Here is a 13902-nt window from a genome sequence, read left to right as displayed (position 1 = left end):
CCTCACCATCAATCACGAGAATTGCGCACGAGCTGATCACACACCCTGGGATGCCCCTCCCTCACCTTGCCTGAAACCTGTCAGGGAGTTCGGGTATTTTGAGCACTAGCTGCCCGGACTCCTTGCTTGGTGCCCTGCAATAAACACCGCACTTTCCTTCACCACAACCTGGTGTCAGTGGGTTGACTTTGCTGCACCTGGGCGAGCGGACCCAAGTCTGGCTTGGTAACATGGCCCTTTAAATCCCTTAGAAGCTGCTTCGGCTGCTGGTGGCTGCAATAATAACTGTGTGCCTGGGTGTCTGCATGCATGATCAGAAGCAACAATCAGAGCACAGACTCCCAATATTGGGGGGCAAGGTCCAATATTTAAGGACAAGGTCCTATGCCCACCCTGGCTCCGGCAAGCTGTGTACCTGCTCTAGGAATACGTACAGAGCTGCCGGCCACGCGGCTGGGGGGCAGGAGTAGGAGATGGGCAGCTGCTTCCTTGGGGAGAGCTAAAACTGTGGATATTAACCTTGGTTTATGGCGCAAGCCTTCCCCTGGAAGCTACAAGCCTTTGAATAGACTCCGGCGTTCCAAAACAATTACATCAGGCAGATTCTGACAGCGGATTGTTGTCTAAGTGAGAAGACAGACTCCTGTGCTGTCCACTCCACCCTCTTCCCTGATGTCACTTCCTCCTTTATTCTTACACTTTATGGGTCTTATTTTATTTTATGTAAACATATTATAGATAAAAGTCTATTTTTTACTTTAAAGTAAATTTGCATTTACTTTATGCTTATGGATATTTTTATATAATCAATAGTTACTTGGATTTTTTCCCCTCTTCTGTCTGTTTATAGCCTTTGCCTATTTTTTTTTTTCCTGTTAGGGAACATGAGTAAATTTTTTTTTAAATCTCTACAAGTAAACAATTTAAGCAAAGGCTGCTGGCAAATATAATAAAAACTGCTTACCCATTACAGGTTTCAGAGATAGGTGAATTCAAACAGCAGAATGGTACCTTTTATACCTTTTTAAGTACAAGGAAAATAGAATTGATACAACACAAAATTTGGTGAAGCTGTGTTGAAACTGGTCTATTTTAACTTTGCTGGTGGAACCCTTTTAGAAAGCAACTAAGCTCCACAAATATTTATATCCTTTGTCCAGAAGTTTTTCTTAGACTGACTTGAGAAAATAAAAAAAGAAATACCTGTGGGCACAAATATATTCATGACAGCACTGTTTATAATTATGAAATATGGAAACAACCCAAATGTCTGAACAACAGGAGTCTGGCTTCGCTGAACAAGGTACGGTCTCCTGAGTTGAAAGTTTTGCAGTCGTTTAAGGTGGGTATCATGTATCATTTGGGAAAAATTCTCCTGAGACATTGTCATGTGAAAGCCAGGCTGTAGACAGAGTGTCTGCAATGATACAGCTACAGCAGTGTCGCCTTGGCTTGGGGCCCAGGATGGAGGGAAACCAAACAGGGCTCGGGAGGGAGGGAGGGAGGGAGGGAGGCTGTGGTGAGCTCCCCTCTGCTCTGATTTCTATTGTTTCCATGATGTTACTTGGGCAATGAAAGAAAAAAAAAAAAAAAAGATGGGGCTGGTTTGGGGGTAGGAAACAGGTAGGAGTTACAAATTCACCTTATAACAACCAAATCTGATTAGGGAATTCAATTAGCTAGCTCTCCTTGTTGGTGGGGACACTGGCGTCTGGCTGCTCTCCTGAATTTGGTGGAGAGGAAGTAGCCAGCTCCCTGGATGGGCAAGGTTCTCAGCAAAGACCAAATGTGGTCTCGAGGACCCTGCAGGGCTCGGGGTGCGGGTGGGTGATGCCTGAGAGCAGCCTGATTTGTGCATGGTCCTCCGCTGCCTGTCACTGGGTCCTGGGCAGGACCCCCGAGCGAGGACACACAGTGTCAATGCAAATGCCACCGACATAAGTGGGCTCCTGGTCATCCCTTGAAACTGGATGGCAGGGGGGGCATGTCTGTTTCTGTCATCACTTACGATGCGGGGGCAGCACTAACATCACAGCCTCACAACTCTTTCCAGTGACCCCTGATTTCTGCAGAAACGGGAAGCTAGCAGGTAGCACGTGCTGTCAAGGGCCTGCAGCGGGACTCACAGTGGTGCTTCCTGCAAACCTCCCCCTAAAGACCAAGAAACACTCACTGCTGTCTCAGCCACGGACCAGGGAGGTGCAGCCAGGGCTCAAGGTCACAGAGGTCATGACTTGTGGCTGCAGTCTCCTCAGAAGACCCTCAGAAATGGCCTGGCCGCTGGTCCAGCCTCCTCCGTCCCAGGAAAGGGGCAGCATCTGCCCAGGCCCCAGTACCAGAAGGGAGCAGGGAGAGACCCAGGGGTCCACTCAACCCACCACCCCCAACACTAGGACAAAGAATGCTGCTGATGCTGCAGCCGCCAGTGGCAGAGGAAGAGCCTCTCAGAAGCTGAAAGGCCCCCCGCCCTCCAGAGATGCCAAAGGCACTTGCCATAAATGAAACCATTAGCTTTTCATTTATTTACTCAGCCAACACTGGAGGGACTTTATTAAGATTCCTTCTTTCCTTTCTTTCCTTTCCTTTCCATTTTTTCCCCCTCTTCCTTTTCTCTTTCTAAAGAGATGCTTTTAAAAGGTTTTAAAAGTCTCAGGCACTTTTCCCATTTCTGGCTCAGGAGGGGTCTGTGATGTCCGGAGCAGCAGCTCCTGAATCCAAGTCCTTTCCAGCAAGCCACAGCCCCCGGGCCTGCAGGGGCCAGCGCATTCACCTCCTCTCCACCCTCCAGACAGGTCTCTCCTGCCCCAGGGCCTTTGTACCTGCACTGTCCTACACCTGAACAGCTTTCCCCCAACCGCTGGGCTTCAGATGAGACATCCCCTTTAGGGAAGCTTCCCCCACCCTCCGTCACTGTCTGCCTCGGCCTCTCATTTCCTTCTCAGTACAAATCACAGCTTGCAATTATTTGACACATTTGTCGTCTGCTTGACTTTCTGCCTGTTTCCTCCGAAAACCCAGCCAGGGCAGGAAACCGGGGTGTCTGACTCACAGCTGCAGCGTCTGTTCCTAGCTTACATTTCATGCTCGATAAGTATGTGGGGGAGAAGGGCTGCTTCAGTCTGCGCTTCTGAACTATGTACATGGGATGGAGACCGTCCTCTGGAGGGAGATGCGGCAGAAGGCTGGTCGCAGACTCGCCTGGACCTCGGTTTGAAACCTGCTTTGGTTTCTTACAAGCTGTGTGACCTCAGACGGGATATTCAGCCCCTCTGAACATCAATCACCTCCTTTGTAAAGTTGGAATAAAATATCGGTAGGGAGGGGGCTGTGGAGTTCACCCTGAGGCAGGGCAGGGGCAGGGTCTGGACAGCCTCCACGTCCCCCTTCTTTGTCGGCCAGGCAAGGGGAAGGAAGTAGCATTAATTGAACACCTACTACCTACCAGGCACAATGCTAGGCAGCTGGAATGCAGAGGTGAATAAAACAGAAACGGCCTCCCAGCCCTGGAAACTCTAGTTGAAAGCAGGATGGAAACAGGGGGTTCCCAGCACCCTGAGTGTCAGGAAGGAGAAGGGTGGAGTGTGAGCAGGAAACCGAGGCCTGGACCAGCCTGGAGGGTCAGTGGGAAGAGACATTTGTCTGAAACATCACATGTTCAGAAGTCTGGGGAAAAGAAAGACCAGGCAGAGGGAAGAACATTGCAGAGGCTCTAAGACAGAATGAAGCTGGGCACGTGTGAGGATGGAGTGCAGGGGGAGGGGCAGTAGCTGGAGGGGGAGGGGGCAGTAGCTTGCTCTTACCCATCCTGACCTGGCCACCAGCAAGCACAGGTGCAAAAGCCCTGCAGCCCCACGAGTCAGGGCAGGCTCAGCACCCGGCTCAGGGCCCGGCGGAACGGGGAACCCACTCGTACCTTGGGCAACGCGTACTTCGGCAGCTTCATCGGGACAAACTCATTGCGACGATAAGAGATGTAGTATTTGGTCTGGTTTGTTGAGGTTGCCTAACAGGAAGGGAAAAACAAGTTTTTTAGGGAACAAGTTTTTTGCAGTACACGGGCCTCTCACTGTGGTGGACTCTCCCGTTGCGGAGCACAGGCTCCGGACACGCAGGCCCAGCGGCCATGGCTCACAGGCCCAGCTGCTCCGTGGCATGTGGGATCTTCCCGGACCGGGGCACGAACCCGCGTCCCCTGCATCGGCAGGCAGACTCTCAACCACTGCGCCACCAGGGAAGCCCGGGACTAGGTTTCTTGTTGAGCCAAATCCTGGTGAAAATGCCCTTTTACTTTGCTTATACATGCTCTGCCTGAAATGGGCAGACTCCTATTCATCCTTCAGAGCCCCACACCAAATGTCCCACCTCTGGGAAGTCTTCCTCCACCTCCCTCAGTTAGAACTAACCTCCTTCCCCATGCTCTCTCAGCACCTGGCTTCCCTACGTCTGAGTTACAGACAAGGTGAAGAAAATTCTGTTCCCCAGAACTCCTCTTAGGGAGAGTACTTGGTGAGCCACTGAGTGGAGGAAGAGACAGGCCAAAGATAAGCTCAAGCCACAAAAGATGACCACCAGACCACGAGGCAAGAGAAACAAAACGAGAGGCAACACTCCTGAGATAGTCATGTGGCCAGCACTGTCCCAAACGGCTAATCGGTATCAAAACCAACAACTCCACGACCTGTGATCATTTCCATTTTAAAGATGAGAAAAGTGAGGCCCAGAGATGGAGTAACTTGTCTCTCATGGGATATAATAGAAGACCCAGGAAAAGAGCAGCATGTGCTTCTTTGGGGCAGCAGCAAGGAGGAGGGGGTGAGAAGGGAAGACGAGGAACAAGGGGGCAAACGGGTGACGGGAGAGGGAGTGGGCCAGGAGCTGGACAGGGCACAGTGGCCCCTGACCTCTGGCCCCGGCCGGGCATGCACTGCGGGCTGCGCCTTCCCCCGTCGGACACAAACAGTGTCACCAGCGGCAGACCAGGCCTCGGTGACAAAGCTGAGAGCCAGCCGTTATCACATCTGGACACAGACCAGCCAGCGATGACCGCACGCCGTCCAGGCTGAGTGCACGGGGGCGGCTCCTTCACCATCACGGCTCAGCCTCCTGAGCCCCCTCCTTCTAGACCAGGTCACTGAGCAGCCCAGTTACAGCGTGGACCTGCTTCCCGACAGCACCCGATCCGGCATCTTCCATCCTCCCCGAGCCCCCTCGCATGGCCCGCCCTCGGCCAGGCCTTCCCAGCACCTCTAACTGAGCCCCGCACCCCATCCTGGGGCCCTGTGGTGCATGGTGTCTACTGCTGCACAAGGACCAGCCCAACCTGTCCAGCCACAGCGGTGCCCCCGGGGTCTCAGGCTTGGGGCGCTGGCAGACCAGACAATCACAACATTTAGAAAACACTCAACGTGAGATACGGTTGTCAAAGAAGCCAATGCTGTCATTGTTCCAACGCTTGGTAGATATTTGCAGAAACACAGTGGGAGGTGCTGGGAAGACAGCGGTGCTGAGGACAGACCCGGAGCCCCCACCCGCACCAGACTGCAGGGTCTACGGTAAACAGTAAAGGATGACAGTGTGGCCTGGCTGTGACGGAGGAATGCACAGAGCTGGGGGCGCTCCGAAGAGGCAACCTGTGGGCCCGAAGTAGGGTGGAAGTCAGGGAAGGCTTCCTGGAGGAGGTGGTGCACGACAGTGTTGGGGGAGGAGGTGGAGAAGGGGGCACAAGTGGTCCACGCCCAGGGAACAGTGGGTGCAAACACACAGAAGGGATGGGAAGCCGTGGGGCTGGGCATCAGCAGAGGGTGAAGGAGAATGGGGGTGGGGCTGGGAATCAGGGCCGGTGGTGGCAGAAGCCTCTTGCCTGGCCTGTTCTAATGGGGGCCGTGACACACCCTGCCAGTTCCAGCCCCCAAATCCTCAGGAGGCCCTGGTACACTCTGCGTGTGGAGAAGGGCACCTGGGGCGATGAAATGTCCCTGAGACGGGGGAGCCTTCAGGGGAGAGAACACCAGCGGCTGCCCCTAAGGGGCCATCTTCATAGGAGCCTTTGGATTTGTCTCATGGGGTCTTAGAGGGCAGAGCAGGGGTCACTGGATGAGAGTAGAGGAAACACTTCGTCTCAGTACTGGAATGACATTTCCAAAGATTTGAGCTATCCAGGAGAGGGGTAGGCTGTTTTAGAAGGAGTGAGCTCCTCGTTGGTGGAAGTAATCAAGAAGTGGTATGACCAGCTGCTTCCTGGAGTGTCTGAACCGTCAGACCACATGGTGGTCCCAACTGTGATCTGAGTGCCTGTGTGTACAGGCAGCAGGGCTTGGTCCCTGGGCTGTGGATGGCTGATGCCTGGTGGCCAAGAGAAATGAGCAGAGACAACACCTTTGAATATCATTTCAAAGTCGCCGGAACCAGATGGAACAAAATGGGTTTGGGCTTGGGGGCCCTGGGCTGTGGGAAGTTCCTGGTGGGCAGAAGGGAGGAGCAGGTGGCATCCCTGTGTTTTGGCCTTATGGGGTTTGGGGGGTGCCTTCCACCACCATCACAGGGGCAGCGGAAACCGAATTAAGTAGCACTTGAAAGTAACATAGCCATTTTATTGCTTCCTGTTTGAGTGATTCCATTTTCCCCCAAGTGGCTTATACTCCACATCACCTATTGCCGATTTCCAAGAGCCCCAGCAGGAAGCTCACCTTAACGAAGATGTAATTGTCCTGCACGGTCAGAGAACTGTGGTCAATGGGGCCCGCGAACGGCACTGTCAGCGTCTTCTCGGAGCAATTGTGGACCTGGCAGGTGACGTACCGAAAACCTGCAGGAGATAAGAGCCAGCCACGCGCTGCATGAAATCTCAAAGACTCAGACTCCAGCTGAAGGAGTCAGACACAGCCTCAGACATGATTCAGTGCTGAACCTTTCTGGCTCGGTCCGCGTTCCAATACCACTGCCGCCGGTTTTGTTTGTGGGTCTGAATGTTCGACGGTGTGCCCTGTGATTGCACCTGCTGCTGAGCGGGGGCAGCTCTGTGCCAGGCGCTCTACTGCGAGGAGTTCTTCTAATACTCAGGACCATGCAACGATGGTCCCATCTTCCAGGTTAGGAGACTTGTCTCCCTCAGGGCCACCCGGACTGCCTCCAGCTCTTCCTGGAGGAAGTTTCACTGGAGCACAGCAGTGCCTGCTGGTCTACGCGTCACCCACGGTGCCTTCACCATACAACGGCAGTCACTGGCAGCAGCGACCACACGGCCAGCCAGGCTAAACCGTTTACTAGCTGGCCTTGACGGGAAACGTTTGCTGACCCCAGGCTAAAGCCGTGCGGGGGAGCACTGCCGTGTGAGCGCAGGACTTGGTCAACATTCTGTCCCACACGCCCTCTGCCCCGGGCTTAGGGCTAGGCACGGCACCTGTACTTCCGTGGCCACCTGTATCCTCTGTCTGGGAGAGGGACCTCGGAGCAATCCGGAGAGATGGTGGGCAGGAGACCCCCCCACACACACATCTCCCACCCACCAGCCTTCCCTGGGCAAGCTGGGTGCATGTGGTCACCCAGGGAAGGGACAGTGCAGGGCCGTGGCACCCATCACGACTCGGGACCCCTCCCACCCTCCTGGAGTCTCTCCAACTTAAACGGGTGGGTGTGGGTAGGACTCAGGGGTTCTCTCCCCCCTAACTTTAGACAAGCACTTTCATCCCTTTAGAAATATCTACGATCAAGCAAGTTGAACCCCTGTTTTGCCAGGCAGCCGCTGCTCTTACGTCAAGCCCTCTGTTTCCTGGGTTGGGGGCCCCGGTGGACTTGCGCAGAGGCCTGGAGCCTGTGCCCCGGGGGAGCTCGTCTCTACCGCTTTTGGGCAGGAGTGGCATTTAACCACGGGGACCAAATGGAGCCCAGCCAGGGCGCTCAGAGACGTCAGCGCTTTCGGGGCACGTCCTGCCCACAGCCTTGGGTGGCCGGGCAGCGTGGAGAGTGCCAGGGGGCGGGGCTGGGGGCCGGAGGACCTGCCCTAACTCACCGGCAGGGTCCCCTGGGTCTCAGCTCCTCCACAGTAACGTGGGTATTAATGCCCACGTCGAAAGAGCAGGTGAGCGTCTAGGGGACCGTGCGCAGTCAGCCACGGCTGTGCCACGGCCCCTCCTGCACCCCTTCCATCTCCCCTCTGAATGGCCTGGTCAGTCCCTGTGGTCAACACTGAATTTCCTGTCGTGGGCTGGCCTGGCTGGGCACGCCGTGGAGTTGAGCCCAGGCCAGACTCCAAGTGGACCATCTGCTCACTCACCCGTTCATTCATTCATTTACTCACTTGCCCACTCATTCATGCATGCATGCATGCATTCATTCATTTGTTCACTCATCCCTCCCTGTTCCAGCTCTCCTGCCAGCGAGACAAACAAAGACCCCCTTTCACGGGGCTGAAGGTTTGTGCGGTGGGAGAAATGCCGATTCCCAGAGCTTGCCAATTTCTCTGGTGTAAACCACCGCCCCACCCCGGTGGGGGGGGCATTCTCAAGCTGCCGAGATGAAGCTTCTGACCACGGGCCTGAGAAGGGAGGGGGACGCTTGGCTCTCATGAACCGGCACCAGCTGCAGCTCTGGGGAGAGGCAGACGGACCGACAGTGACAACGTGGTGTGACAGGCAGTGAGCGTCCTCGTGTCCACGGCACGGATTGTGGCCGCAGGGTCCTGCCACGTTAGCGCAGGGGCCCAGCATCTGCTCAGGGCGACTGGCACCTGGCCACGTGCTTATTCATTTGGTGGCTCTACTGGGGACACAGAGGTGAATCGATCAGGCCCCGCCCTGTCCCCAAGGAGCTCCAGGCCCGGGGGAGTGTGCGGAGCTGTGACAGGGCAGTCCGGGAGCTGTGGAGCCCAGAGGAGGTGGTGGGAAGCCCAAGAAAGACGTTCAAGGTGGCCAGATGGGGAGCAGCCTTCCCGCAGGGGCGAGGACAGGTGTAAGGTGACCTTGGGGAATGGCCCGTAGCTCAGGCTGGCCGGAGGGCAGGTGGGGCCGCTGAGTGGGGCGGGTCCTAAAGGCCCAGATGCTGTACCACCTAGCTTGGCTGGACTGGGTTCTAACAGGGCTCCCGGGCTGGGGTGGCTGGAGGTAGGGGAGACGGGGGAGGGACGCTGCTCCGCCCTGGGGGCCCTTCACGTGCACGTCACAGCTGCTAGGCTCAGGGTCCCTCCTCCCCTGGGGAAGGTGGGCTGCGCGGAATCATCGCTGGGTGAAAACGACGCCCCTTGTTGAGGATGGAGGCCTGGCGTTCCTCCTCGCTGGAGGTGGGATCACGAGACATCACCCGCCTCTGCTGAGTTGAGCCCTGCTGGGGATCAGGTCGCCGTGAGCGTGGCCTGGACGCTTTGGGATTTGTGTGTGGAGGATGGTGGGGCTGTGGTCCGTACCAGCCCGTGACCCTGTGATTCGGGGCAAAGCCTGGAGCCTCCGTGAGCTTTCTGCTCCTGGTCAGTGTCGCTGAAGCGACAGTGACGTCCCCGCAGGACGGGGGCTGGCCCAGGGGCTGGTCCGGGGAAGGGTTGAGGGCTTTGGACGTGGTAAAGGGACCCACCACACGCTGACACACGATGTCCCCAGGCTGAGCACCACGTATGGGGCCCATTTCACAGACAAGGAGGCCGAGGTGCAGGGTCACTTCCAGGCTCATGTGGCTGGCACGTGGCGGGCAGGGAGCCGACGCCAGCGCCTCTGTCGCCAGCCAGGACCCCGGTGCCCGGCACCACTGAACCTACGCTCCACATGGTATGGCCCAGCCAGGGGGCAGCTGTTTGCACTTGTCAGCTCCCACTGTCGGTTAAGTGTGACCCTGCCCGGGTCTCCACTCCGAGAGAAACCACCAGGACGTCCCACCAGGCAAGGGGCAGGGCTGCGTCTTGTTCTTGACCCTGCTGGGGACCCTGCTGCATCCCCAGCAGGGTCAGCCCTGGGCCTGGTGCACAGGGGACTCAGTCAGTGTTTGTTGAATGACGGCACAATCTACAGGTCCTCTCGGCTCTGATGTTCTAGAACATTCCATGGTTCTGACGTCAGTGCCACTCCTCCAGGAGCACAGAGGACCTTTCTCACAGCATGCACGGCCCCTGGGCTCATCGGCCACGAAGCTCCTTGCCCCACTGGAGCGGGGGGAGCCATCGGAGGCCCTGCCCCACCTCAGCACTCAGCAAGCTTGGTGGGGGGCAGGGTGGGTGCTGAGAGATGGGGAAACACTCAATGCTCAGGGGCCAGAGCAAGTTGTCCTCTCAATAGACTTTGCCAGTGGAGTGGAGCTCCTTGACTTCAGTTTATCCCCGCTTGGAAAACAAGCACATTTAAAATTATGCCACATCGTAACACAGCAAGGTCAGCCGTGCAGGGCCAGCCACGAAGGACGAGGGCAGCCGAGCCGGCCACGGGGCGAGCAGACGTGGGGGCGCCTGGCTCCTGTACCCTCCCGGCTTACCTCCTCCGAGCTCCTGGGCCTCCACGTGGACCAGGTCTGGGTCAGCGTCCACTCCAGAGACAGCCCTGGAAAAGAACGGCTGAGGCTGGCGTCGGGAACGGAGCCCCCAAGCCCTTCTCGCGGGGCCTGTGTGGTTCCCGAGCCCCAGGCAGCCATGTGGCCTCCAGGATCTGGGGCTCAGAGGACACAGTCCTCCCCGAGAGCCCACCTGCTCCTGGGAGGCCGATGGAGCCCCGGCCTCTGCCTTGCAGGGCCCAGGGTTTGCTGGGCATTCTTCCATTTAGAGTAGTTTAGAGAAGATTTTCACATCCGTGCGCGTAGGTGTGTGTATGTGTGTGCGCGTGTGCATGTGTGTTAGTGATCAGAACAACTCCCCTGAGGGCGCAAGCCCGGATTCACACCAGGGTCCTTCTCCCTTGTCCCTGCTCCCCTTCGTGCCCCCTTCACAGTACATCCTTGGGAAGGCTCTGCTCTCAGCCGCGGGCCCCTCCCTTGCCCAAAATGCTCCAGGGGTTCGGGCAGTGCATGGAGCACAGGGGGACCGTGGCTGCCCACGACGGAGCATTCAACAAGGCCCGAGAAGAACGGGACGAAGACACATCCTGGGGGGCAGGGACTGGGCTGCATCCTCCAGGGGAGCTGGGGACGGCGCTGACCCCCGCCAGCCCAGCACAGGGCCTGGCACCCAGGAGGTGAAGCGCAGGTTTCTCAACGGATGATGGGATGTGGTCCAGGGTTTCCCAGATTTTCCGGTTCCAGGTATCAACTGGACTGTCATCTCCTGCCATGTTCTGTATGTCAGCTCCCTCTAGAACCTTCTAGCTACGTCAGCCATCTCCGGAGCAAGGAAACCCGGGGCGTCATGGGTGTGGGAGCTGATTACACTTGTTATAACGTACATTCCAGCCGGTCTGACCATGAAACTCCATCCGCCAAGCCGCCCCTCTCATGGACAGTAACCTGAGGCAGCACATTGACTTTGCCAAAGACAAACTGGGAGTCTGATGCAGAGGTCACTTCCCACGGCCACTCAGCACCCAGGACAGGCCAATGAGATGTCCCTGCCACTGACTGCTCAGTCCCCACCACTGACAGCCCCCGGAGCTGGCCTCTCTCAGCTCTCAACCCGATTCCTAACGGGCTTGGCACCAGGGCGCCTGTTTGCTTCACCTCCTCCAGGGGCCAGGTGGTCCCAGGTGGACAGGGGAAACCCACAATGCCCCCCCGTGGCGGGATGTGCAGTCTGTGATGTTTCAAACGTGGGTGTCAGCGTCAATCACTCTGGCTTTCCATAGAGTCTCTTCATCGCAAGGTGAAGTGTTGATTTAGGTTTTGTGAATAAACCATTCGTAAGCTCCTTGGAAGGAGGTCTCCTGCCTGACATTTTCCTCTCTTTTCTGAATAAAGAGAGACCTTGTTCCCTTTACCAGGAGCACTGACCGGTCCTCAGCTGGGCAGATGGAATTTTAGTTTGACCATCCATCATCTGTAAATGGGGTCATGACACTCGGCCTGTCACTCATCCACTCACTCACTCTCTCATTCCCTCTGTCTCTCACTCCCCATCGGAGCCTCTCCCCTGCCACTTCCCAGCACGCCCACACCAGGCCCTGCACCAGGCAGGGAACACAGTGGGCCTGAGGTCGCTGCCCCAGAAACCCTTGGTCACGGGTTTTGAAGACCACGTGAAACTGTATTTACACCCTGAGATGAAGCCTGGCTCCCCGGGGGAAATGACAAGCATTGAGCCCTGGGCCTTCTTGTTTGTCAAGGTCCCCGAAGATAGTATTTGGGGAAGGCCCTTGGTCTATTGTTTAGAAACAGCAGTCACACGAGAAGACCTGTGGCCACGCAGGCTCGACAAAGCACCGGGAGTGGATTGCTACTCCTTTAGATGCTAAGGGAAGCTCTGATGCAAACAGTTCTGGTAAACACTCTAAGACACCGCCACCAGGGCTGTTGTGGGGTGAACTCTGTCTCCCCCTCCCCTCCCTTCAGGACAGAAGTACCGCCACTTGCCTCACACCTGGGCAGGCACTGGAGCTCATGGAAGTGGAAGGCTGAGGCTTTATGGGTGAGGTTGGGTTCGAGGCGGGAGGAAGGATTGGAAACGCCTGGGGAAGTGCAGGCGGCCAGACTGCCCGGCAGAGGGGCCAAGGGCAAGGTCACTGGCTACGGACAGAGGCAGCCATGGCCCATGACCTAGGACAAGTGCCCTGGCCCCTCTGGGCCGCCGCTCCCCCTCTGTAACGTAAGGGGAGGGCAGTTGGGTGCCGCTGTGTGGATCTCATAAGAGGATGCACGGGGACCCGAGGTCTGGTGCCCGGTGCAGTCAGTGTTCACAACGTCATGCTGCTGGGCGGTCCTTATAATTTTGTCCCAGTGCCGTTGAGAGACTAGCAGGGAGGCGACGCGTCAGGGCATTCGTGGGCCCAGAACATAGTAGGTCCCCAACCCCCGGCCACGGCCCCACGAGGCCAGTCTAAGGAGCTCACTTGTTTAAGCTTCTCAAAACATTAAGGGTCTGAGTCTCACACAACACGGGGCTTCGGCGATTCCTGCTGTCAGTTCAAGAACAGAGCGCGCCTTGGAAGTGCTGTCAAAACAGCATTATTCACTGTTTACAAGAGGCGCCGTCCCTGTGCTGTCACCACGTTCCCAGGGAGACTCCCGGGCCCCGAGCAGACAAGTGTCTGGCGTGATTATCCCTCTCGCATGACGACTTGCAGCAATTTGAGAAACCTGAGGGAAGACATAATTTGATTTGCCCGTGATAACAACGTGTCTGAACGAGCACCAACTCAGGTTTCAGTGTCTGCGGGCTGTTTCTCTCTGTGGCCCCAGGGGTCTCCCTGGGACTGGACACACTGGCACAACCGCTCCCCGCCGGTCCCCCGAATCCTGATCTGCCAACTTCTCAGGCCGCCCTGCTCAGAAACGCCACCTCCCGGCCCCCCTCCCCACCTCCTTGAGCCCCTGCGGGCTAACAGTTGACAAGAATGACAGGGCCTGGGATTGATGCCGCGCTCCAGTTTCCGAGGAAGGACCCGGGACCTCTCGAGGGCGGCCACATGGAGGGAGCCCTCACCGCCCCCCACCCCGCGGCGGAAGGCACACCCCCGGGCCGTTGTTCCAGAGGCGAGACTGAAGCTTCCCTTCAGCCTGTGGCCCTGAGTCTGCAAACTAGTTCCTGGCCCTGATTAGCATGAAGACGCAGACGGAACAGGTCGGGACGGGAAGCTCTTCCCACGGTGTTTGTCCTGGGGACGCAGGGCTGCGCCTGGCTGGGAGGCCTGGCCGTACGTGTGCAGCCCAAATGAGATAAGAAAGGAGAGGACGTGAGTGTGTGTCATTTTCACACTCAGGAAAACGCAATTTGGTGGAAAGAGTACGTGTGTCACTGCGTGCATCTGCAGAGGGAGTTTAGGCGGGGGGTGGGTGGCAGCCGGGTCA

The 13902-nt window shown here is 57.0% G+C and overlaps 1 protein-coding gene across 1 annotated transcript in view; it reads right to left on the bottom strand.

Moving 5' to 3' along the window:
• SORCS2 (sortilin related VPS10 domain containing receptor 2) overlaps window positions 1-13902 on the bottom strand; it is a 476773-nt gene that overhangs the window by 64819 nt on the left and 398052 nt on the right. Inside the window, exons 6-8 of the mRNA XM_060011880.1 lie at window positions 10450-10514; window positions 6687-6805; window positions 3914-4003 (exon numbers count right to left, since the gene is read on the bottom strand). Of these exons, the coding sequence (XP_059867863.1) occupies window positions 3914-4003; window positions 6687-6805; window positions 10450-10514 (274 nt within the window). The remainder of the gene's footprint in view (window positions 1-3913; window positions 4004-6686; window positions 6806-10449; window positions 10515-13902) is intronic.

This window comes from Delphinus delphis, chromosome 5 (genome assembly GCF_949987515.2).
Source record: "Delphinus delphis chromosome 5, mDelDel1.2, whole genome shotgun sequence".
Taxonomy (NCBI): domain Eukaryota; kingdom Metazoa; phylum Chordata; class Mammalia; order Artiodactyla; family Delphinidae; genus Delphinus; species Delphinus delphis.
Note: the sequence above shows the minus strand (reverse complement) of the source record. Positions and strands in the feature narration are given on the sequence as shown.